This window comes from Mustela putorius, unplaced genomic scaffold, assembly GCF_011764305.1.
Source record: "Mustela putorius furo isolate JIRA1106 unplaced genomic scaffold, ASM1176430v1.1 tig00003854_pilon_pilon_pilon, whole genome shotgun sequence".
NCBI classification, from domain to species: Eukaryota; Metazoa; Chordata; class Mammalia; order Carnivora; family Mustelidae; genus Mustela; species Mustela putorius.
In genome coordinates this window covers 1,747,779-1,771,875 of record NW_025422006.1, presented here as the reverse complement: position 1 = coordinate 1,771,875, position 24,097 = coordinate 1,747,779, and the positions used below count along the sequence as shown (strand labels likewise).

At 41.7% G+C, this 24,097-nt stretch overlaps 1 protein-coding gene across 3 annotated transcripts in view; it reads left to right on the top strand.

Moving 5' to 3' along the window:
• The first annotated feature begins 10,433 nt into the window (after nt 1-10,433).
• Nucleotides 10,434-24,097, top strand: part of MFSD14B (major facilitator superfamily domain containing 14B) — a 75,349-nt gene continuing 61,685 nt past the window's right edge. The window contains exon 1 of one of the 3 annotated variants that reach the window (XM_013063327.2): nt 10,434-10,884. In XM_013063327.2, the coding sequence (XP_012918781.2) occupies nt 10,777-10,884 (108 nt within the window). In that variant the 5' untranslated portion in view covers nt 10,434-10,776. The remainder of the gene's footprint in view (nt 10,885-24,097) is intronic. The other 2 variants (XM_045064997.1, XM_004766165.2) reach the window with 2 other exon arrangements.

Here is a 24,097-nt window from a genome sequence, read left to right as displayed (position 1 = left end):
GATGGATTTGTATTGTCTTCAATTGTATAGTCTTCAATTTTATTTGAAGACTATATATATAGTTGGAAGTAAACCCAAAGATAAAGACACTGAATTACTGAGAGAAGAGAAGGGCATGAACTAAGGCAATGGCAGTGGGAGTGAGCAGGTGCAGAATGACTTGAGATATAGAATAAATAGGGCATGATGGTTGCTGGGATGTGTAGGGAAAGAGAGCGAGGAGGTGGGAAAGGCTATAAGGAACATCTGATCATTGATTATGAGGGGGTGACAAGGAAAAGGAGGAGCTGACCTACATCAGCAAAAATTCCTGCTTTAGGCATAGAGATTGTATCAGGTGGCAGCAACACACATTCAGCCTGTGAAACAGAGAGAAGTAGGGCAAGGAAGAAAGTCCTTAAGTTCCTCACCCTTTATATAGTTCACACACATTGTAGAATAAACTCTTTGTCTACCTGACCCACTCAAAATGCCATCCCTCCTTATAAAATGTTTGCCTGTCCCTTCCGATTCTAAATTATCCTAGTATCCACTGTAGCCTAACATATACTTTTTTTTTTTTTCAAATGGTAAATCATGGGATACCTGCTGACTCTATTGTCTAAGCATCTGCCTCCAGCTCAGGTCATGGTCCCAGGGTCCTGAGATCGAGTCTTGTAGCAGGCTCCATGCTCAGTGAGAAGCCTGCTTCTCCCTCTGCCTGCCACTCTTCCTGCTTGTGCTCTCTCTCTCTCTCTGGCAAATAAATAAAATATTTTTTTAAAAAGGTTAAAAAAACAAAAACAAAAGGTAAATCACATGTTGACAGATTACAAATCTGTAAAACACATGTTGGTTACCTTTTAACCAAATTTCCTAAATGGAATTGCTCTGTAAGGCAAGGAATTGGGAAGATTAAGTAAGCATAGTTCTCCGTGAAAAAGGGGGGGGGCAGCTAAAGTGAATCCTTCCAGACATAGAGATAGAGATAGAGATATGTGTATGCATGAGAAAGCCTAGAGACCTTGACACCTCAGTAGCGGCAGCACACCCACTACCCATATCTTGGTTTCTAAGTGCCACTCTAATAAAAGGAATCAGAAAAGGCTGATTCTAGGGACGGGCTGAGAAAATACAGTTTGAACCTGGAGCATCTTGTAGTGTCAGAAAATAACAAAGTTCTTTTTTAAAAAAGCGATTTCTCTGGAGGACTCAGAGAAAACCTGAAAGATCCCCCAGTGGCCAAAGATGGAACAATTTGAACAAAATGAGTGATAGAACTCTAAGTTGAGGCAATGTTGAGGTTGGCCTTTTCTCTTCTTTCAATGCTCTAAAAATGTTGCCCCACTGTCTTCTAGCTTGCATTGTTACTAAAAAAAATATGCGCTCCTTCTTATCTTTGCTCTTTTGTATACGATGTGTCTTTTGGGAGGGCTGCTTTTAAGATTTTCTGTTTATAACTAGTTTCTAGTAATTTAATTATGATGTGCTTTAGTGTGGTTTCCTTCATGTTCTTGTCCTTAGAGATTCTGGAGCTTCTTGGATCTGTGGGTTTATAGACTTCATCAAATTTGCAAAATTTTGGCCATTATTTCTTGAAACACTTTCTGTGCCCTTCTCCATTCTCCTCTGGGGACTCAAATTATATATTAAGCTAATGTGAATCTGTCATACACTGAGGCATTCCACTTCTTGTCCAGTTTTTGTTTTCAATCTGTGTCATTTTGCATAACTTCTATTGTTATTTTCAAGTTCACTAATCTATTCTGCCAAGTCTAAAATGTCATTAATCCCATCCAGAGCAATTTTCATCTTTGACATCTTATACATTATTATTATTATTATATATCATATATTATCATCATTATATATTATTAACTTTATATATTACTAACTTTATTACTAACTTTAACATTATATATTACTAACTTATATATTACTAACTCAAATGGAAACCACAGCAGGATTTCATTGGATAACCTGAATGGCTGATTCTGTTATTCTTCTTAGAAAATATAGGGTATATAAAATGGATTTCTTCAGAACTGGTATTTTACTAGGCACCTTGCCTTCAAAGACCTCTTCTAGGACATGTCTAGAGGGAATACTGCAGGCATGTGTGTGCAGTCTAAGAAGTACTTTCAAGAAGATGTACGCATATGTGTGTCTGTTAAGGGGAAGGTGATGTGCAGAGAGAAGGTACGCTGGGGTATCAAAGGAATTAAGTCTTGGACAGGTGACGGGATCCTAGTGTGTTCCATTCCTGCACTCCTGAGTATAGTTCCTTTTACTTTGTGTTTGTTTTCTTAATGTCTGTCACGGTGTTACACTCATAGAACCTCAGCAATTGCTCTATTTCTCTTTCAAGGCCCATGACTCTACTGTCTTTAGTAAGCAATTCCCAGACATCAGTCTCGGTGAAAATTCCACCATTCTAGGTATTTCTCTTGTGCACAGAGGATTCTAAGCACACTGCTCCTACATCCCCTTTTTAAGTAACCCCTTTTGGTCCTGCCTCCAATCTGTATCTTTCAATCCCCATTGCCATCATCCTATTCAAGTCACCACCACAACGTACATGGACCACTGAAGTAGCCTCATACCTGGTTCTCTTACTTTTGTTCTCACCCTTCTCAAATTCATTCCCTAGAAAGCATGGAGTGATTGGTTTTACTTATTTTGTTATTTCCCTGGAGAATACTGACTGACTTCTGCATGTTGATTTTTGTGTCCTGCAAACTTCAATGAATGTGTTTATTATTTCTTTAAGATTTTATTTAGGCGCCTCTGGGTGGCTCAGTTGGTTGGGCCTCTGCCTTCGGCTTAGGTCATGATTCCAGGGTCCTGGGATCAGGCCCTGCATTAGGCTCCGTGATCCTCAGGAAGCCTGCTTCTCCCTCTCCTTCTGCTGCTCCTCACTGCTTGGGCTCTCTCTCTGTCTCTGTCAAATAAATAAGATCCTTTAAAAAGAAATTATTTAAAAACTATTTAAATAATTTTTTTAAAAGATCTTATTTATTTGAGAGAGTGAGCTCAAGTTGGGGGAGGGGCAGAAGGAGATGCAGAGGGTGAAGTAGACTCCCCACTGAGCAGGGACCCCAGGACCCTGGGATCATGACCTGAGCAGAAGGCAGATGCTTAACTGACTGAGCCACCCAGGTGTCACGTGTTTAATATTTCTAATAGTTATTTTTTGTTTTTGTGTCTTCAGGGTTTTCTATATGTAATATCATATCATCTGCAAAGGTAATTTTACTTCATCTGTCATTTAGATGCCTTCTATTTCTTTTTCTTGTCAAGTTTCTCTGGCTAGAACTTTCACTATTACATTAAAGAGAGGTGGTTAAAGTGCACATCCTTGCCTTGTACCAGATCTTAGACAGGAAGTTCTCATTTTTCCCCATTTGTTATGAAGTTAGATGAGGGCTTTTCATATATGGCCTTTATTTTTGAGTTAGGCTCCTTCTGTGCCTATTTTGTTGAGTTTTAATGATGAAAGATATTGACAAATGTCTTCTCTGTATCTGTTTAGATAATTATGTGGTGGGGGTGTTTTGTCATATTTATTGTGAACATTGAACTATCCTTGTGTTCTAGGGATAAATTCCACTGGTCATGGTGTATGGTCCTTTCAATGTGCTCCTGAATTTAGTGTGCTAATATTTTATTGAGGATTTTTGCATCTGTGCTCATTAGGAATATTGGCTTGTACTTTAGGAACTCAGATGCTGGGTGTGTATATTTTTGTAATTGTTATATCTTACTATTACTGAATTGACCATTTCATCATTATATTATGACCTTGTCTTTAAAGACAGGCTTTTTTTTTTTTAAAGATTTTATTTCTTTATTTGACAGAGAGAGATCACAAGTGGGCAGAGAGGCAGGCAGAGAGAGAGGAGGAAGCAGGCTCCCCGCCGTGCAGAGAGCCCGATGTGGGGCTCGATCCCAGGACTCTGAGATCACGACCCGAGCCAAAGGCAGAGGCTTTAATCCACTGACCCACCCAGGTGCCCCTAAAGACAGGCTTTGACTTAAAGTCTATTTTGTATAATATAATTATACCACCCCTACTTTCCTTTGATTAACATTTGCATATAATATTTTTCCCATCCATTCTTTCTTTCTTTTATTTAAAGATTTTTAAAAAATTTATTTATTTGACAGAGATCACAAATAGGCAGAGAGGCAGGCAGAGAGAGAGAGGGAAGCAGGCTCCCCACTGTGCAGGGAGTCTGACGCGGGGCTCAATTCCAGGACCCTGAGATCATGACCTGAGCCGAAGGCAGAGGTCACTGAGCTACCCAGGTGCCCCGTCTTTTTTTCTTTCTTTTTAAAAAAAGTTTTCTTTAAAGATTTATCATTAAGTAATCTCCACATTCAACATGGGACTTGGACTCATAATCCCAACATCGAGTCACATGCTCTTCCAACTGAGCCAGCCAGGCGCACTTCCCATTCTTTCAGGCTTACCCCGTGTGTCTTTAAATCTGAAGGGAGGTCCCTTGTAGACAGCATACCACTCCCATCATATTTTTTTAATGAGTCACTCTATGCCTTTTGACTGGTGTGGTTAATTCAAGTATATCTAAAGTAATTATTGATAATTGAGAACTTACTATAGCCCACTTATTTATTTACTTAGATTTTATTTATTTAAGAGAAGGAGAGAACAAGCCAGAGAGCACAATCAGGGGGAGTGGCAGAGGGAGAAGCAGTCTCCCCACTGATCAGGGAGCCTGATGTGGGACCCGATTCCAGGACCCTGGGATCAGGACCTGAGCCAAAGGCAGATGCTTAATGATTGAACAACCCAGGTGCCCCATCCCTTTTATTTATTAAAAAAATTTTTTTAAGATTATTTATTTTATATAAAGAGGGTATACCTCATTTTGCTCTGACATGGTAATACTGATCAACAATTGTTAGAAGGTGGAAGAGGGATATTCAAGCATCATCCAGATGGAGAAGGCACTTTAAGACCAGAAAATGAAGAAAGCCACGCCGTGTGATTTAAACAGTTTTACTCAGGGTAACTTAATGGCAGTGGGGGGTGCGCAGGGGGTGTCAGACAGATGACCGTCCAGGTGCTTTGCAGCTATTCTCTGACAAGCCCAGATCTCAATCTACAGGTTTTACAGAGTGAGTTAAAGTGGTGCCATCTGTGTAGCAGAAGGGAGGGAGGGGAAAAACTATATTATCTCTTCTAGTTATCTAAAGAACTTTAGGGAACCTCAAAACAAGCCTTCCTGAATTCTGGTCATGGCATACATTAACCTCCAAAGGGCTTGAAATACAGCCCTGAGGGAGGTCATTGCACAAACAGAAGCAAGATTTGCGGCCAAAGATAAGGATTATCAGCACACCTACCAGCATTACAATGACATCCTTATCTTGTACTGATTTTAAAATAAGCCTTAGTAGAATCATACCTTGATCTATATACCCTGCCAATGTTACAACAAATTTCAGTGGATGCTATGGAAAAGAAAAAAAATAAACTTCAAAATTCTCCACTGCTCCCTCTAGAACAACTCTCTACTGTGAGAGTATCTTAAGAAAATGGCTTACAAATTTTTCTGGTTTTTGGTCCCAGGAGTCAGGAAATGATACTCAAGCTACTAAGTGATACAATCATTATAATCAAATAGCATGACATTGTGCATACATTTTCCTTCTTGTTTAGAAAACTTTGTTGAAATTAAATATTCAGAAAAATAGGCAAATCATAAGTATATAACTGATGAATTTTCACCAAATGTACAGATCTGTGTACCCAGAATCCAGATCCAGAAAGAGAACATGATCAGCCCTGTAGAAACCTCTACAATACTGATTATCCTGACTTTGAACAGCACAAATTATTTTTTTGCATTTTTTTTTAAGATTTTTATTTATTTGACAGATCACAAGTAGGCAGAGAGGCAGGCAGAGAGAGAGGAGGAGGAGGCAGGCTCCCGGCTGAGCAGAGAGCCAGATGTGAGGCTGGATCCCAGGACCCTGGGATCATGACCTGAGCAAAAGGCAGAGGCTTTAACCACTGAGCCACCCAGACGCCCCATTTTTTTGCATTTTTGAATCATGTAAAAGGAATCATATTGTCTGTATTCCTTTCTGTTTGACTTCTTTTGTTCAACATCAACCTGTGATTCAGTGATGCTGTTGAGAATAGTTATAATTCATTCATTTTCATTGTTGAGTGCTATTCTACTGTGTAAGCCACTGTGATTTAGGAGATAATGTATATATTTTCTCTCCAAAATAATACACTGACTGCATTACACTGTACAAATTCCTTTGTGTAAAACGGGGTTTCTCAAACTTAGCATGGACATTTTGGCCTACATAATTCTTTGCTGTTAGGGAGTATTCTACGCATTGTGGGATGTTTGTTAGCATGTCTGGCCTCTTAGCAACCTCTTCCCTCTGGTGATCCGGACAATAAAGAACATTTCTAGAAATTATCAAATGCCCCCTGGGAAGCAAAATTACACCAGTTAAGGACAGTTGGTTTGAAGAATCTGACAATTTTACAGAAACTTGGGACTGGTATATGTACCATTAGAGAAAGTCTACTTAAAAAAAAAAAGTCCCTCTTGTTTTTGCTTAGATTTAAGCATGTGAGCAAATAGCAAATCTGAAACTATTTCTTCTATTTCTTTAAGATGTATTTTAATTTTGGGGTTTGTTTGAGGGGTTGTTTTTATTTAAATTCCAGCTAGTTAACATACAGTTTTGTATTAGTTTCAGGAGTACTATATAGTGCAATCAATATCTGGTACTCATCACAATTTCCCTCCTTAATCCCCAAGAAACAGACTCTTTTTTTTTTTTTAAGGCTTTATTTATTTGAGAGAGAGAGAATGAGAGAGAAAGAGCATGAGAAGAGGGAGGGTCCGAGGGAGAAGCCAACTCCCCGCTGAGCAGGGAGTCCAATGCGGGAATTGATCGTTGGACTCCAGGATCATGATCTGAGCCAAAGGCAAACACAACCAACTAAGCTACCCCAGGCATCCAAGAAACAGACTCTTACCCCTAGAGAACACACTAATAGTTACCAGAATGGAGGTGGGTGGAGGAAAGGGTTGAACAGGTCCTGGGGATTAAGGAGTACACTTGGGACAAGCCGATACGATTTCAACAAGAGAGGAAGTGTAAATAGCACGTTAAAGAGGCAACAGAGTCAAAGGCTTCTGCAAAGTCTGTGTGTGTAATATTTTCATGTTACTCAACTGTTCCCAGAGTCACTGAATGAGGAAAGACAATATCCAGAAAGAGAAAATAACTGAGAGCTTTACATAACAACTGCAACTAATTACCTCAATGATCTCTACATATATATAATCATATACTGTGCTCTCTGTCATCATCACAACAGTCCCAAGAGGGTGGGTATTAATTACCCCCAATTTGTAAATGGGGAGAATGAGGATTACGGACCTTATTTTTTTTTTTTTAAGATTTTATTTATTATTTATTTGTCAGAGAGAGAGCAAGCGAGAGCAAGCATAGGCAGAGTGGAAGGCAGAATCAGAGGGAGAAGCAGGCTCCCTGCGGAGCAAGGAGCCCGATGTGGGACTCCCAGGACGCTGGGATCATGACCTGAGCCGAAGGCAGCTGCTTAACCAACTGAGCCACCCAGGCGTCCCAGGATTACGGACTTTAAAACACGTTTTCGAGGTCACATAAGCAATAACTGGTGAAATAGATCCCAGCTCAAGTGGGTCTCTCAACTACTACTGCTACCACTTCCTTTTGTCTATTGCTTAAGAGTTTCCAGTGAAAAACCACAAGTGTGTGTGTTTTTTTTTTATATTAAGTATCTGATCCACACAAGCCTCAACTATCAATTCCAGCTAAAGTTCTAAATCTTGACATAGACATACCAGGTAAAAACAAGAGGAATGCACTTGTTTATAACTCTCTGGATTGTCACTTGTTCCACTTGTCCCTATGAACAATTCTGCCTTCCAAAACAGGATTAGCAACACACAATATACTGTATGAATCCAGTAGAATGACGTAGGAAAGACTTCCAATACATACTGTGGGGCTTTTCTTCCTAAATTCACCCTGTTTGAAACAGTATTAACTGGCTTAATTTCTCCTACAAGCATTCACTGACCATCTCTTACATTCTGGGCACTGAGCCAGGCCATGGGACTACAAGATAAGTGAAAGAAGTTCCTTTTCTAAAGAAGTGTCTGGTATGATAGGCAGAATTCTAAGATGGTCCTCACGATTGTTGTACTCTAGTGTACACATGCTGCATTACCCTTCCACCAGACTGCAGGCAGGACCCGTGAATACAGGAGATACCACTTCTGTGTTTAGGCTACTCATCAGTTGACTTTGGGTAAATCAAAAAGGAGATAATCCTGGGTGGACAAGTCCAACTAAGCTCTTTAAAAGAAGGTGAAGTCTGAGAGAGATGCGGGAAGGAGCAAACTGCTGTGAAGAGGACCACTCAGCAAGTAACAGAACAGCCTCCAGACGCGGAGAGGAGTAGCTGACTAACAGCCAGCAAGAATATGGGGCCACAAGGAAATGAATTCCAGCAATAACTCGAGAGAGCTTGGAAGCAGACCTTTACTTGGTTGAGCTTCCAGATGAGTATGTAGTCAGCGGACATCTTGATTTTACCCTTGTGAGACCCTCAGCAAAGCCAGTTAAAATCTGCCAGATCTTTTCCCCACAGGGACACTTGGATAATACACTGGTGCTGACTTAAGCCCCTAAGTCTGAGGTAATTTGCTATGTAACAATAGGAAACTAGAAAAGTATAATTCATTATATTTTTTTAGATTGGGAAATTGGTCTGTTTTCTTTTTCTGATTATAAAAGTATACTATTATATATTCATAGCCCCAGATCAGAAGCTTATATGAAAAATATTTTTAATCCTAGAGCCAATCATTATTAAAGAAATATTCATTCTTTTTTGATTAATGTTTTTTAAAAAGATCAAACATTATTGTTTTACAATCTTTCTATGCTACAATATTGTATGCATATTGGAACTGTAAGAAATAAGTTTCTGTTGTTTAAACCATCCACCCTATGGTATTTTGTTAAGGCAGCCTGAACTAAGACACCAAAGTTAAACAAGCTCAAGGCCTGGGAGGGACCTAAGCCAGTGTGCAGACTGTGTCAGAGCACACAAAAATCTTTAAGATTGTGCATGAACTGTTTGAAATGTTAACTTTAAAAATAAAACTGCCAGTTATTTGACCAGAAAAAATGGGTTTATTCAGAAATATCAGAGAATTGCAATCCAGGGCAAGCAAGGAAGCTAGTGTTAAAACCATAGACAAGCACCAAGAACCAGAGAGAAAGGTTCTCTTACAGAGAAAGTTGGGAAGGCTGTTACAAAGAAAAAGTCCACTGGAGTAAACCAAGGATTTGAGGTATAATGGCTTTTCATTGGTTGGGCTGGTGGAGCTGGGGAGAGAACCCTTCTTCCTCCTGCTGGAGTAAGACAGTAGCTAAAGCACCATAGACTTGCAAGGGGAGTCTCTCTCTGCTGGGTCTACAAATGATGCTCTGGCATGGGAGCTCAAGCTTCTGATTTCCTTTTACTAACTCTCATAGTAATAACACAAGCTGTAAATCAACGGTGGACTGATTGGACATATTTTATTGTTAGTTAAGTCTACCTGGGCTTCCCTAATAAGGAGAAAGGCGTAAGGTCTTCAGGGTTCCAAGCTTATTCCTCTTCTTTCAAGGAGGCATTGAATGCTCAACCCTCTAGCAGGAAAAAATATTCTGACCTTATCTGTACTCCAAATGGGTGCCATAGTCCTACCTGTTTGTTACCTTAGCTTTGTTAACTCCCAAGTCACTTACCTTTTGAAGTTTGGGTTGGCACCTGCAAAACAGAGATGTGGTATCTTACAAGGTCCTTTATGGCCAGTAATCACGCGAGCAGCATTTACGAAGCCCGGCTTAGTATTGTTTATTTCTATACATCATCACCTTGCCCAGAACAGACTATGATCGTTATTTCAGACGTAAAGTTCTGTGATTCTGAGTAACCGGTTCATATCCGCCTCGTTGGAGCCATCAAGTAGCTACTGACTGGCACAGGGGCTTGCAGGTTTCCTCCTACTGTCCTTCCCACGCATCCCACAGCCTCACCGAGCTCCCCAGCAGCTTCTGTAGATTTGGGGGAGGAACATTATATCTTAGATACAGTGCATACAGCACTCTCCCAGTTCTGGATTCCCGACCGGGGTGGGGGGAGTTTGTCCCGTGTCAGAACGTGTCCATTCTGTACCTGACGAGGACACAGGGAATCATTCCAGAGCTGCCGTAATTACAAAAATCCCGCGCCTCTAGGTAGGCGGGCCACACTGGGCGGGGTCTCGGGAAACAAAGTACGGTTGGGGCGGTCCTGGGAGATGACGTACTTCCGGCGCGCGGCAGAGCCGGAGACGCGGAGGCGGGGCCCGAGGTGGGCGAGGCGCTGCTGAAAGGCTTGGGCGCGGGCCGGGAGGTTGAGGCGGGAGTTTAGGCGCGGGGCGGGGCGTCCTGAGCGTCCCGGGCGGCAGCCGCCGGGCGGGAGAGTGACGGTGTTTGCGGCCGTTGGTGTCAGTAGCTCCCGCGGTCCCTTCGCCGTCTCCTCAGCGGCTCCAGCCCCAGCCGCCCTTCCAGCCCTCCGCGTCGCCGCTGGCGCCGCCGCCCGACGCGCAGGCCGCCGCGGGCCGCGGAGCCCATGAGGGCGCGGGCCCTGCCGCCGCGTTCGCGGCGTCGCCGTCGTCCGAGAGCGTCCCGAGCCGGCGCGGGCATGGCCGCGGCATGAGTGCCGAGCCGCCGCCGGAGCCGGAGGACCAGGCGGCGTCGGAGCCCGCGGCGGGAGCCATGCCGGAGAAGCGCCCGGGCGCGCAGACCGCCGGCGGCGTCTCGGTGAGCGCGGGCGTGGGTTCCGGCCGCGGTGCCCAGCCCGAGGCCTCGGGTCAGGGGAGCCTGGGCGGGGCCCGGGCGCTGGGTGCGCGGTGCGGGCAGGGGCCTGCGTCCCCCGCGGTTTGGGCAGACATGGAGCGTCGGCTTGGGCTCCGGCTCTCGGAAAGCCCGTCCTTTCCGGGGTCGGCCACTGGATTCCTCTTCACTGGGCTTTCCCAGCGCCGCTGCTGGCCACACAGATCTCGAGGGGGTTATTGTTTCAAAGAGCGCTAGACACAGGTCCCGAGTACAAATAATGCAGTTCTTTCCAGAATTTCCAGACGTGTGCCTGGCGTGAGATTTCCGTGGGGCCTTTCCCGGCCGAGCCTGCATGGACGTGGAGGGGCTTCAACCGGGAAGTTGGCTGTGGAGGCCGGGCAGCCCCTCCGCCGCTTCCTCCCGCCCGCGGTCGCGCCGTTGCAGGGCAGGATCTCGCGGCCGGCTGCGGAGGCCAGGGCCCCGCTGCGGAGCGTGTGCAGGCCGGGCTCGCGCCCCGGTTTTACGCCAAGTTCAGGAGGCTTCCGAGCCCTGACCTCAGTGGCCCAGATTCGGCAGAGCAGGCTTTGTCAGTGGCGCTTTGGTTTGCTGTGGTGGAATACTTAGCAGAGAGCGCCAGTCATTTCTTAAAGACTTTTGGAGCGGGGGGCGGGGGGGAGTGTATTTAGGACAGGAAATGCAGAAACCTTACAGTGACTAGAAACTAACACAAAACTAGAAATTTTAGGAAAATCAAGTGTATGCAGTTGGCTTCACATTGGAGCTTAGGTATTTGTATTTACTTTAAAAAAACGCTGCATGATTCTTCCTTGGTGAGGGGAGTCTCCATTAGGAGACTTGGGAGGGGGGGTGAAGTAGGGGCAGTAAGTAGAACGGAGCCAGAAGAGCTGGTTTCTCGTCCTGGATCTCTGAGAACCGGGGTGCACTAGACAGGGTCTCGACACAACCCTGACACTCGGTGTCTCCTCTGTAGCAGGAGAGCTTAGGAGTGGTGAGGGACACGCCTTGCTCAAGTGAATTCTAGTTTTTGAAAAAGCATTAGGAGTTCCTCAAGATTTCCATAAAGAGAGTTTTGTGTTCGAGGGAAGGAAATCCCAGAGAATTAGTTTTTCTCGTTTTGTTTTTGGTTATTTAAAAAGTAGACTTGTCATCTTCCTCCCCCCTCTAAACTAAACCAAACTGCCAGGTCCTCCTCCTGTCTTTGAATTGATAGACCGTAATTACTAACCAGAGGCAACGCCAGGAACGTGAGAGGTAGCCTCCTTCATCCCTTGCCATGCTTACAACTTCCAGTACGTTACCAAGTCTAGGTCATTCTACCAGACGCAGATTTTAGGTTTTTATTCTCTGCGTCCCTATGGTTCATTTCCTCAGCATTTTGTGCTTAGATTTTGACTTACTTGGGGGGACCCTTGCTTACCTCACATTGGTCTGCTGTCCACGGTGTTGATCAGCGTGATCTAACATGTAAATGTGATAATTACTGCTGTCCTGAAATTTTTTCATTGGCTCCCTTGGTTTATTGGATAGAAAAATAACCCGGCAGGTTGAAGCATTATAGCATAGTGATTAGGTGAGCATGCTTGGAATCCCAGTTCCCACCTTTTATTACCTGCATAACTTTGGGCAAGTTACATAATATCTCTGAATTAATAATAGTATTTACCACAGAGGATTGTGAGGGTTACAGCAACCCTCCACCTAGTAAGTTCTCAATAAATATTAGCTGTTACTAATTCTCATTTTTTTTTTAAAGATTTTATTTATTTATTTGACAGACACAGATCACAAGTAGGCAGAGAAGCAGGCAGAGAGAGTTGGGGGGGGGGGAAGCAGGCTCCCTACGGGAGCAGAGAGCCCCGATGTGGGGCTCGATCCCAGGACCCTGGAATCATGACCTGAGGGGAAGGCAGAGGTTTTAACCCACTGAGCCACCCAGGCGCCCCAATTCTCATTATTTTCAGCATGAATGATTGGACAGTATGTATAGGTGATCCCTGCCAGTCACCTACTAAAAATTAAAGTTCCTAATTTTACGTGCTTAGAGCTAGAACTTTTGAGGGATGTTTACTCAAGGACACTTAGACACACTATTCCCTGATTCCTTTTCCTGTGGACCCTGATGCTAATATGATAATTTGGGCACAAGTACATTCCTGCCCAGTCTTTCCTGGTCTCTGAGGGTGCATGGAGTCAGTATTCATAAACTGCAGCAGATACGGACCGAGTTTTCTGACGCTGTACTTGTGAAATGACTAGCACGGGCAGGTGGCACAGTTCAGAACCTGGTGCTTTTTGAGATGTGTGGTGGCTGGGAAGGCAAATGAATGCCTTTAATCACGTAGGTTCATATTGTATCCTGGCAACCTAAATTATGCGTCTTTCCTGCTTGCACTTTCTGTCTGGTATCACTTCCAGGAGCTATGTTCTGCAGCCTCCATGACTTGATTTCATTTTAATGTATTGGAATTTCCTTAAAGCTTGATTCCAGTGATACTCATTATTTCAGATTCTTAGAAGCTAATAATTGTGGGAGAGACTGCCCATACACAGGGAACCTGCTGACAGCTTTTCAACCTTGTTTGGCAAAGAGATTTATTGACCAGGAGACTGGCAGAGAAATCTATTGATCTGAGTAATAAAAGGGAATCAAGTATTTACTTCAAGAGATCATTGCCTTGTAGAAAACAGATATGTGTTTAGCAAACAAGTTCTTGTTTTATTATTTCCTCTTTGCTCTGTCCTTTCCTAATCCTGTGTGTACAAACAACTTGAGATGTTTTATCAGAATTGTTTGCATTATCATTAAATGTATACTTTCCATTATACTTAACCTTCATAGCCAGGTAAGGGGAAAGTTTTTTTTGGCATCATATACCCATGAACATCTGATGAAAATTAAGAATTTGCTGCAGAGAAAACACAACCACGTTTAGCATACTATTTCAGGATGTTTTGGACTCCAGAAGCCAATGCTTAGAAATGGGTTTAGAATTCTGTTATGAGGTCTCTCAGGATCAATGTTGTTCTGGTGACATTTGCTGTCTCTTAAGTTGATTTTCCCAAGACTGTTTCAGAAGGTTTTCTATAAAGGTTAATTTTGATTTTTGAGAACAAGAATATTATTTATTATGTAGGCAAATGGAAATAATACTCAAGAGCAGCTTCAGGTAAAAAAAAAAATGCTAAAATGACTATGTTATGTTTATAAAAAGATAAAAGAGGATCTAGGGACATAGGGAAAATTATTTCAATTGTTTCTTGACACTGTTAGGGACCAGTACAATCATTTCAGTAATAGTACTGGCACATTGGCATAGCAACCTCTCTTAAGTAAATTATGCCAGATAAGGGGAGAAACTGAAAGCATTTGTGAGTAGTAGATACATTGCAATTTAAAAAAGCAAATACGTGCTTTCATAGAAACATTTACTGTATTTTGTATTTAGAATTATGTAAATTTCTAAGTAGTTCAGTATCATCACAGTCAGCCTTTGTCATAACACAGGCTTATGCTTGCAGTTATGTTGTTCTCAGGTCTCGTATAGGCAGGATTTTGTAGATCTTGCTTCTTAGGGTATTTGAGCATCCTTTCCACCATTTCTCTCACTAGATTAAGTCTTTGAAGGTAGGGACTACAGCTGTGTTTCTTTTAATCTGAAATAGTCTTTAAGGAGATGATCAATAAATGATAGTAAAGAAGTCAGTCTAGCTTGAAGCCAGTTTTTTGTCAATGACATAAGCTTGTCTTACTTTTTTTTTTTTTCTCTTGTCATTTATATAATATGCTTTGGCCTTATAAAACAAGTTGGGGAGTTCTAATTTCTTTTCTCTGAAGGTTTTGTGTAATACTGGTAAAATAATTGAAGAACTTTATGGTTTTTAGGCTGGGGTAAGGTAGTAATCTAGGTTTTCTTTTCTTTTTTTTTTTTTTTTTAAGATTTTATTTATTTATTTGACAGAGAGAGACCACAAGTAGGCAGAGAGGCAGGCAGAGAGAGAGAGAGGAGGAAGCGGACTCCCTGCTGAGCAGAGAGCCCGATGCGGGGCTCCATCCCAGGACCCTGAGATCATGACCTGAGCCGAAGGCAGCAGCTTAACCCACGGAGCCACCCAGGCGCCCCAGTAATCTAGGTTTTCTATTTGATTTTCCTTTTCCTGTCTGTTTTAGTAAGTTGTATTTTGTTAGGAATTTGTCCATTTTTACCTTTAGATTAACTGGCATGAAGTCGTTCCTAATAGCCTCTTAGGCTTTTTCAAACTACTCTAAGATCCTTACTGTTTTTATTGCTGACGCTGGTAGTTTTCACCTCATCTTATAATTTTTTTTTTTTTAAGATTTTATTTATTTATTTGACAGACAGAGATCACAAGTAGGCAGAGAGGCAGGCAGAGAGAGGAGGAAGCAGGCTCCCCGCTGAGCAGAGAGCCCGACGCGGGGCTCGATCCCAGGACCCTGAGATCATGACCTGAGCCGAAGGCAGCGGCTTAACCCACTGAGCCACCCAGGCACCCCTCTTATAATTTTTTAATAAAGATTTTATTTATTTATTTGACAGAGATAGAGAGCACAAGTAGGCAGAGCAGCAGGGAGAGGGAGAAGCAGGCTCTTTGCTGAGCAAGGAGCCCAGTGCGGGGCTCAGTCCCTGCACCCTGGGATCATGACCCAAGCTGAAGGCAGCCGCTTCACTGACTGAGCCACCCAGGCACCCCTTCGCCTCATCTTTACAAAAAATAATAGTAATTCTCCAGTGTATCTGGGTAATGATCAGTTTTGCAAATGATGATAATTTTGTGTCTTCTGTATTTCTATGTTGTATGAGCTAGAATATCCAGGAAAAGGTTCAGTAGCAATGGTAAAAGTAAAAAGGTAAAGCTTTCTCTTCGTAACAGAAATAGATTTTTTCATTGTTAAGGATGGTGTAAACTATATGTATGAGAGAAATATGTTTTATTACCTGACAGAAGCATCTTTTTATTTCTCTCTCTTTTTTTTTTAATGCATCCTCCTCCTTCTTTCCCCCTCTTTATTCCTTCTTGCCTCGCTCCCCACTTTCTTCCAGTTCAGTGTCTATAGAACCTTCACAAGTAGGCTACAAAGTTTGAGATGTGCCCTGGAGAAAGACATTGTGGCATGTAAGGGCATTGCTTTAGGAGAATTGGAGACAAATTTGTCATCAGTACCTGCAATCAACTCTAATAAATAACCTGCTAAAACATAGAACATCTGCGAAATTGTGTCTGCTTCTGCCTAGCTCCCTGACTTTTTTTTTTTTTTAAAGATTTTATTTATTTGACAGAGAGAGATCACAAGTAGGCAGAGAGGCAGACAGAGAGAGAGAGAGGAGGAAGCGGACTCCCTGCTGAGCAGAGAGCCCGATGCGGGACTCGATCTCAGGACCCCGAGATCATGACCTGAGCCGAAGGCAGCGGCTTAACCCACTGAGCCACCCAGGCGCCCGCTCCTTGACTTTTTAATGCATAGTTTTATATTTGCTTATATTTCTAAAATAGCTTTATTGAAATAAAATTGACATAGTAAAAACTATGTTTAGAGTGTATAGGTTTGTGTTTTGACATATGTATACACTTGTAAAATCATTACCACAGTCAAAATAGTGAATATATCACTCCCAGAAGTTTCCTTGTGCTCATTTTTTTTTTTAAAAGATTTTATTTATTTATTTGACAGAGAGAGATCACAAGCAGACAGAGAGGCAGGCAGAGAGAGAGAGGGAAGCAGGATCCCTGCTGAGCAGAGAGCCCGATGCGGGACTCGATCCCAGGACTCTGGGATCATGACCTGAGCCGAAGGCAGAGGCTTAACCAACACTGAGCCACCCAGGCGCCCCCCTTGTGCTCATTTTACACCCTTTCTCTCCACCTACTCTGTAAGCAAGCATTTATCTACTTTCTGTCCCTATATTTTACTTTTAATTTTTTAGCATATGCTCTTTTTGGTTTGGCTTTTTTTCCCCTCAACATAAATTGAGATTTATCCGTATTGTATATAAATCAGTGCATTCGTTTTGGTGCTGAGTAGTATTCCATTGCCAAGATCTGCCACAATTTGTCCATTCAGCATTGATGAACATTTGGTTTATCACCAGGTTTTGGCTAGTATAAATAAAGTTGCCATGAGCATTTGTCTACCAATCTTTGTATGGGATATACTTTTATCAGAATGGAATGGGTGAATCATAGAAACAATACATAGGTGTACTGTTTAACTTTTTAAGAAGATTGCCAAACTCTTCTCTAAAGTGATTGTACAGTTTTACATTGTCACTAGCTCTGTGAGGGTTCCACTTCATCCACATCCTCAACACTTAGCTTTATTATTATTTTTTTAATTTTATTTAATTATTTGACAGAGATCACAAGTAGGCAGGGAGGCAGGCAGGGGGCGGAAGGGAGGCAGGCTCCCTGCTGAGCAGAGAGCCCAGTGTGGGGCTCAACCCCAGGACCCTGGGATCGTGATCTGAGCCAAAGGCAGAGGCTTTAACCCAATGAACCACCCAGGCACCCCTCAACAGTTAGTTTTAGCCCGTGTAATAGGTCTGCAGTGTATCTTACTGTGTTTTTAATTTGGATGTCCCTGTGGCTTATGATGTTCAACATCCCTCTGTAAGTTTACTTGCCATCTTTGTATCTTCTTGGTGAAGTGTCTGCTTAAGTCTAGCCTATTTTTTGTTGTTGTTGTAAGGTTATTATCTTAAAATTGCTTTTGGAGAGTTCTTTATACATTTGGGATGTAAATCCTTTATTAAATATATGCTTTGCAAAAATTTTCTTCCTAGCTGTGCTTCTGGAAGAACAGAGTTTTTAATTTTCATGAAATTTAATTTATTCATTTGTTCTTTCATGAATAGTGTTTTTGGTTTCACATCTAAGAAGTGCTTGTTTCCTGTGTTTTTAGAAGTTTTTTAGATTTTTACAATTAGGTTTATGACCATTTTGAATTATTTTAAAATATGGTGCAGTGTGGATGGAAGTTCTTTTTTTGTGTATGGATAACTGATTGTTGTATGCTTTGTTGAAGAGGTGTTTTTTTTGTTTGTTTTTGTTTTTGTTTTAAGATTTTATTTATTTGAAAGAGAAAGCCTGTGGTGGGGAGGGGTAGAGAGAGGGAAAAGGGGTAGAGAGAGAGAATCTCAAGGTGACTCAGTGCTGAGCACAGATCCTGATTTGGTGCTCAGTCCCAAAACCCCGAGATCCTGACCTGAGCTAAAACTAAGAGTCCAATACTTACCCAGCTGAGCCACGTACACCCCCTGGAAAGACCTTTTTTTCACTAAATTGTCTTTGCACTTTATTGGAAATTCACTTTCAGTTGTCCATGTATGTGTCAGTCTATTCTGGATTCTCTGTTTCATCTATTTATCGTTATATCAGTACCACTTAATCTGTATTACTGGAGGTACCTAATACTTGAAACAAATAGCATAAGGCTTCCAACTTTGTTTTCTTTTAAAATTATTTTGACTATTCTAGGTCCTTTACATTTAGAAGTATAGAATCAGATTATTGGCTAATACCAAAAAAACCCAAAACCCTGCTTGTATTTTCATTGGTCGTTTGTTGACTCTGCTGATCAGTTTGGGAAGAATTGAAGACGACATTGAGTCTCCTCATCCATGAAGGAGGTGCTGCTCCATTTATTTTAGGTCTTTTAAATTTCCCACCAGTATTGTAGTTTTCAGTATATAGCTCTTTCACGTCATTTGTCAAATTTTACTGTAGTTGATTTTTTTTTTTAAAGATTTTTATTTATTTATCAGAGAGAGAGGGAGAAAGCGGGCACAGGCAGACAGAATGGCAGGCAGAGGCAGAGGGAGAAGCAGGCTCCCTGCTGAGCAAGGAGCCCGATGTGGGACTTGATCCCAGGATGCTGGGATCATGACCTGAGCCGAAGGCAGCTGCTTAACCAACTGAGCCACCCAGGTGTCCCTCATAATTCATATTTTTTGATGCTATTGTACATACCAGTGTAAATGTATTAAAAATGTGAACTCTTAAAAAATTCAGATTTATAGTTGTTTGTTGCCAGTATATTGAAATACAGTTGATTTAAGAAATTCTCTTAACATTGGGGCGCCTGGGTGGCTCAGTGGTTAAGCCGCTGCCTTCGGCTCAGGTCATGATCTCAGGGTCCTGGGATCGAGTCCCGCATCGGGCTCTCTGCTCGGCAGGGAGCCTGCTTCCTCCTCTCTCTCTCTCTGCCTGCCTCTCTGCCTACTTGTGATTTCTCTCTGTCAAATAAATAAATATAATCTTTAAAAAAAAAAAAAGAAATTCTCTTAACATTGTGATATATTGCAATATTGACTATTTTAACCTTTTTTTTTTTTTTTTTAAGTGGGTTCCACTCTGGGCCCAGTGTGGGGCTTGAACTCACAAACCTGAGATCAAGACCTGAGCTGAGGTCAAGAGTTGGATAGTTGGAAGCTTAACTCACTGAGCTATCCAGGTGCCACTTTGCCCTTTTTTAAGAAATTTATTTACTTACTTGAGAGAGTGAGCGAGAGAGCATGAGCAGATGGAGAGTAAAGACAGAGAGGGAGAAGCAGGCTCCACACTGAGCAAGGGAGCTCGACCCCAGGACCATGGGATCTTGATAAGAGCCAAAGGCAGACAGCTAACAGAGTAAGTCGCTCCGGTGCCCCAATGCCTTAACCATTTTTAAGCATGCAGTTTAGTAGTGTTAAATATATTTATATTATTGGGAAACCAATCTCGAGAACTTTTTCAGTTTGTAAAATTAACTTCTATGTCCATTACATGGCATTTACCCCATCCCCCATCCCCTAATAACCACCTTTCTGCTTTCATTTACTTTAAATTTGCCTACTCTAGATACCTCATCTAAGTGGAATCACAGTCTTTTGTGACACTCAGCATAATATCCTCACTGTTGTTATTGACACGTGTTGAAATATGTTGTCTTTAAGATTGTTGAAGACTGGGGCGCCTGGGTGGCGCAGTGGGTTAAAGCCTCTGCCTTTGGCTCAGGTCATGATCCCAGGATCGGGCTCTTTGCACGGCGGGGAGCCTGCTTCCTCCTCTCTCTCTGCCTGCCTCTCTGCCTGTTTGTGATCTCTGTCAAATAAATAAATAAAATCTTAAAAAAAAAAAAAAGATTGTTGAAGACTGGTAGTGTGCCTCAGAATTTCCTTCAAGACTGAATAGTATTCCAGTTTATGTGTATACTGCGTTCTGTTTCTGCAGTTATCTGTTGAGTGTTTCATTGCTTCTAGGTGGTGGTGGTGGTGGTGATTATTTGACTATTGTGAATAATGCCTTTGTGAACATGATTGTAGAAATAAATTTCTCTTTGAGATCCTGCTTTCAGTTCTTTTGGAGACCTACCTAGAAGTGGAATCACTGGATTATTGGATAATTCCATTTTTAATTTTTTTTTAAAAGATTTTATTTATTTATTTGACAGAGATCACAAGTAGGCAGAGAGGCAGGCGAGAGGGTGGTGGGGAAGCAGGCTCTGTGCAGAGCAGAGAGGGCTTGATGTGGGGCTCCATCCCAGGACCCTGGGATCATGACCTGAGCCCAAGGCAGAGGCTTTATTTAACCCACTGAGCCACCCAGCTGCCCCTCCATTTTTAATTTTTGAGGGACCACCATGCTGTTTCCCTTTCTGGCTGCACCATTTTAAATTCCTACCAACATTACACAAGGATTCCAGTATCTCTACATCTCCACCGACATCTGTCATTTTCTGGTTTTCATTTTGTTTTGGAGAGTAATCCTGATGAATGTGAGGTGGTATCTCATTTTGATTTTGCATTTCACTTATTAGTGATTTTGATCATCTTTTCATATGTTTATTAGCCATTTTATAGTCTTTTGCTTTTTTTTTTTTTTTTAAGATTTTATTTATTTATTTGACAGAGATTACAAGTAAGCAGAGAGAGGAGGAAGCAGGCTCCCTGCGGAGTAGAGAGCCCGATTCGGGGCTTGATCCCAGGACCCTGGGATCATGACCTGAGCCAAAGGCAGAGGCTTTAACCCACTGAGCCACCCAGGCGCTCCAGTCTTTTGCTTTTTTTAAAAATTGGGTTGTTACTGTTGTTATTTTGAGTTATTGGGGTTCTTGATAAATTCTGCAAATTATCGTTTTATTTTCTCCATAGGTTGCCTTTTCACTCAGTTGATTGTATCTTTGGATGTGCAGAAGTTTTAAATTTTGGTAACATCCAGCTTACCTGTTTTTACTTTTGTTGTCTGTTTTTTGGTGTCATATCAATATATCATAGTCAAATCCAGTGTTAAAAGCTTTCCCCTTATGTCATTTTGTAGGAGTTTTAGGTCTTTTTTTTTTTTTTTTTAAAGATTTTATTTATTTATTTGACAGGGAGAGAGAGAGCACAAGCAGGGGGAGCAGCAGGCAGAGAGAGAGGGAGCAGCAGCAAGCTCCCTTCTGAGCAAGGAGCTCGATACGGGCTCCATCCCAGGACCCTGGGATCATGACCTGAGCCAAAGGCAGATGCTTAACCAACTGAGTCACGCAGGTGCCCAAGAGTTTTATGTCTTACATTTCGGGTTTTGGTGTATTTTAAAAGTTTATGATTTTGATGAAGCCCAATATCTTCTTTTTCTTTAGTTGCTGTGGAGCCATGTCTAAGAATCTATAACTAAATTCAAGATTTACCTCTGTTTTCTTCCAGAAGCTTTGTGGCTTTAGGTTAGATCATTTACCTGGTCTGAGTTAACTTTTGTATATGGGGTAAGGTAGAGTTCCAGCTTCATTCTTTATATGTGGAAATTCAGTTGTTTCAGCATCATTTGTTGAAGAAACTTTTCTTTCCCTTTTTGAATGGATTTGGCACTTTTGCCAAAAATCAGCAGAACATAGATGTATGGGTTTATTTGTGGAAACTCAGTGCTAGTCAGTTGGTGTATATGACAGCCCCTCTCTCTTCTGCTCTCATGTGGGCAAGCCACTGATGTTTGCTGTGTACTGTGATCTTTGAGTTGGGGATCATGTTTGGGACAAATGGGAGTAGCTTTCAACCTTATCTTTTTCCAATTGAAGGCAGATGACCTGATTCACAAAAGCCAGATGCTCTAGTTCATCTGATGTTTTCAGGTCATGTTGAGAAAGCAAGTGAGGGATTAGTGGAGATTGTTCTTTTGTCCAGGTACACACTGAACCAGGCCAGACTCCTTCGTGTGGGAAAGGCAAGGGGGTGGATAAGTAAAGGGCCGCACCTGGCCTGAGGAACTGTCTAATTTGGCTCCTGTCACCTCTTCCTTTGGTTGCCGCAGTCCGTGTCCGTGCTACTTGTCCTATATATGTGCTGTTTCTACTTGTGGAGAACTTTGGGCTCTCTAAGAAAGGTAGTTTAAATAATAAAGTGGTTAGTAGCATATACTCTGGAGGTAAATGTGTGGATGGAACACCAGCCTAGGCACTTAGTAACTGTGTGAAATGGGCTAGTTACTTGAATTCTCTGCATCTGAGTTTTGTCACCTATAAAAAGGGAATAAAGTGTAATTTAGGATACTTTTTGCCTTAGGATAGCTTAGGATTTTTTGTGGTAGCTCTTTAGAGTGTTTAGAATTTAAAATTTTATTTTAATTTTTAATTTAAAATTTTATATTCTATGAAATGGTAGCAGGGATAGTATCTTCTGTTGATACCATTGCCCCCAGCATCTAGCTGACATAATAGACCTCAACAGATGTAAGTTAGTGAATTAACCACTTAGAATCGAATGTTTTCGTTCTTTTTTTATAAAGATTTCATTTATTTATTTGACAGAGAGAGAGAGATCACAAGTAGGCAGAGAGGCAGAGAGAGGGGGAAGCAGGCTCCCTGCTGAGCAGAGAGCCCAATGCAGGGCTCCATCCCAGCCGAGCTGAAGGCAGAGGCTTTAACCCACTGAGCCACCGAGGGTCCCCGAATGTTTTCATTCTTAAAGAAGATTGATATAGGTAGAAATACTTACAAAAGCAGTCCTTGGCATCTTGTTTTGCTTTAAGTCAGGTGGTGTTGGCAAATTAGAGAGTTTGAGAAGTTGAGTTAAAAGAAGTTATCTTACAAATGTTTAATAAATGCTTAGTCTATCCAACATCATAGTCATTGTATTTATTCAGCTATTTAATGTAGTGCTGAGAAAATTTTCATAATTTTTGTAGAAAAGTTATTTCATCTGAAGAAGCAACAAAATTGTTTTTCTTACTGGCATTCCAGTATTAGGAGGAAGAAAGCAAAATGTTCAGGTATAATTATTTGTTTTAAAATTATTTGTGTTCTTCATCTTTGTGTTTTTATATATATATATATATATATATATATATTTTTTTTTTTTTTTAAGACCTTATTTGCTTATTTGACAGAGAGAGACAGAGAGGTCACAAGTAGGCAGAGAGGCAGGCAGAGAGAGAGAGAGAGGGAGAAGCAGGCTCCCCGCCAAGGAGAGAGCCCGATGCGGGGCTCGATCCCAGGACCCTGGGATCATGACCTGGGCGGAAGGCAGAGGCTTAACCCACTGAGCCACCCAGGCGCCCCTGTGTTTATATTTTAAAAGATTTCTGATAAGGAATTTATTTTTGATGGAGCAAGAAGTACTAAGTGTCTGAATTTTTTAAATACTAAGAGCTTATAGTGAAACATACATCTAAATGCCTTCAGTACTACTGAAGAGATGACTTTGAATCTTACGGGGTTCCAGTTCCAGTTTTCAATTAAAATGTATTTTAAAATCATTCTTCTGCCTAGAAGTACAATGGAACCAACAGATTATAGTTACAATCTTAGTTCCTTAGCTTACCCATTAAAATCAAACTAAAATACTTCATTTTTAATAGCTTAACATTGTTCATGGTGTAATGATACACTTGATAATAATGGATTTTTTTTTATTATACTTGATAGGAGGTACAGGAATTGTGTGCTTATTTTGACAGTATAGTATCACCAAAGACCCAAGTGGGCTCATCCATTCATATACTCTGCTCTTCCCAGGTTGCTAGTTTTTGGTCTTTAGGATTGACCACATTTGGTCTCCAGTTGGCTGTTGTTGCTAAGTGTCACATGCTTACACAACAGTGCCCTCACACTGGAAACAGTAATGTTTTCATATATGTCCCTAGAAGAGTGAAGGAAAGTCCTTAAGCCCCCTGACATATTTCCCCTCATATCTCACTGGCCAGAATTGGG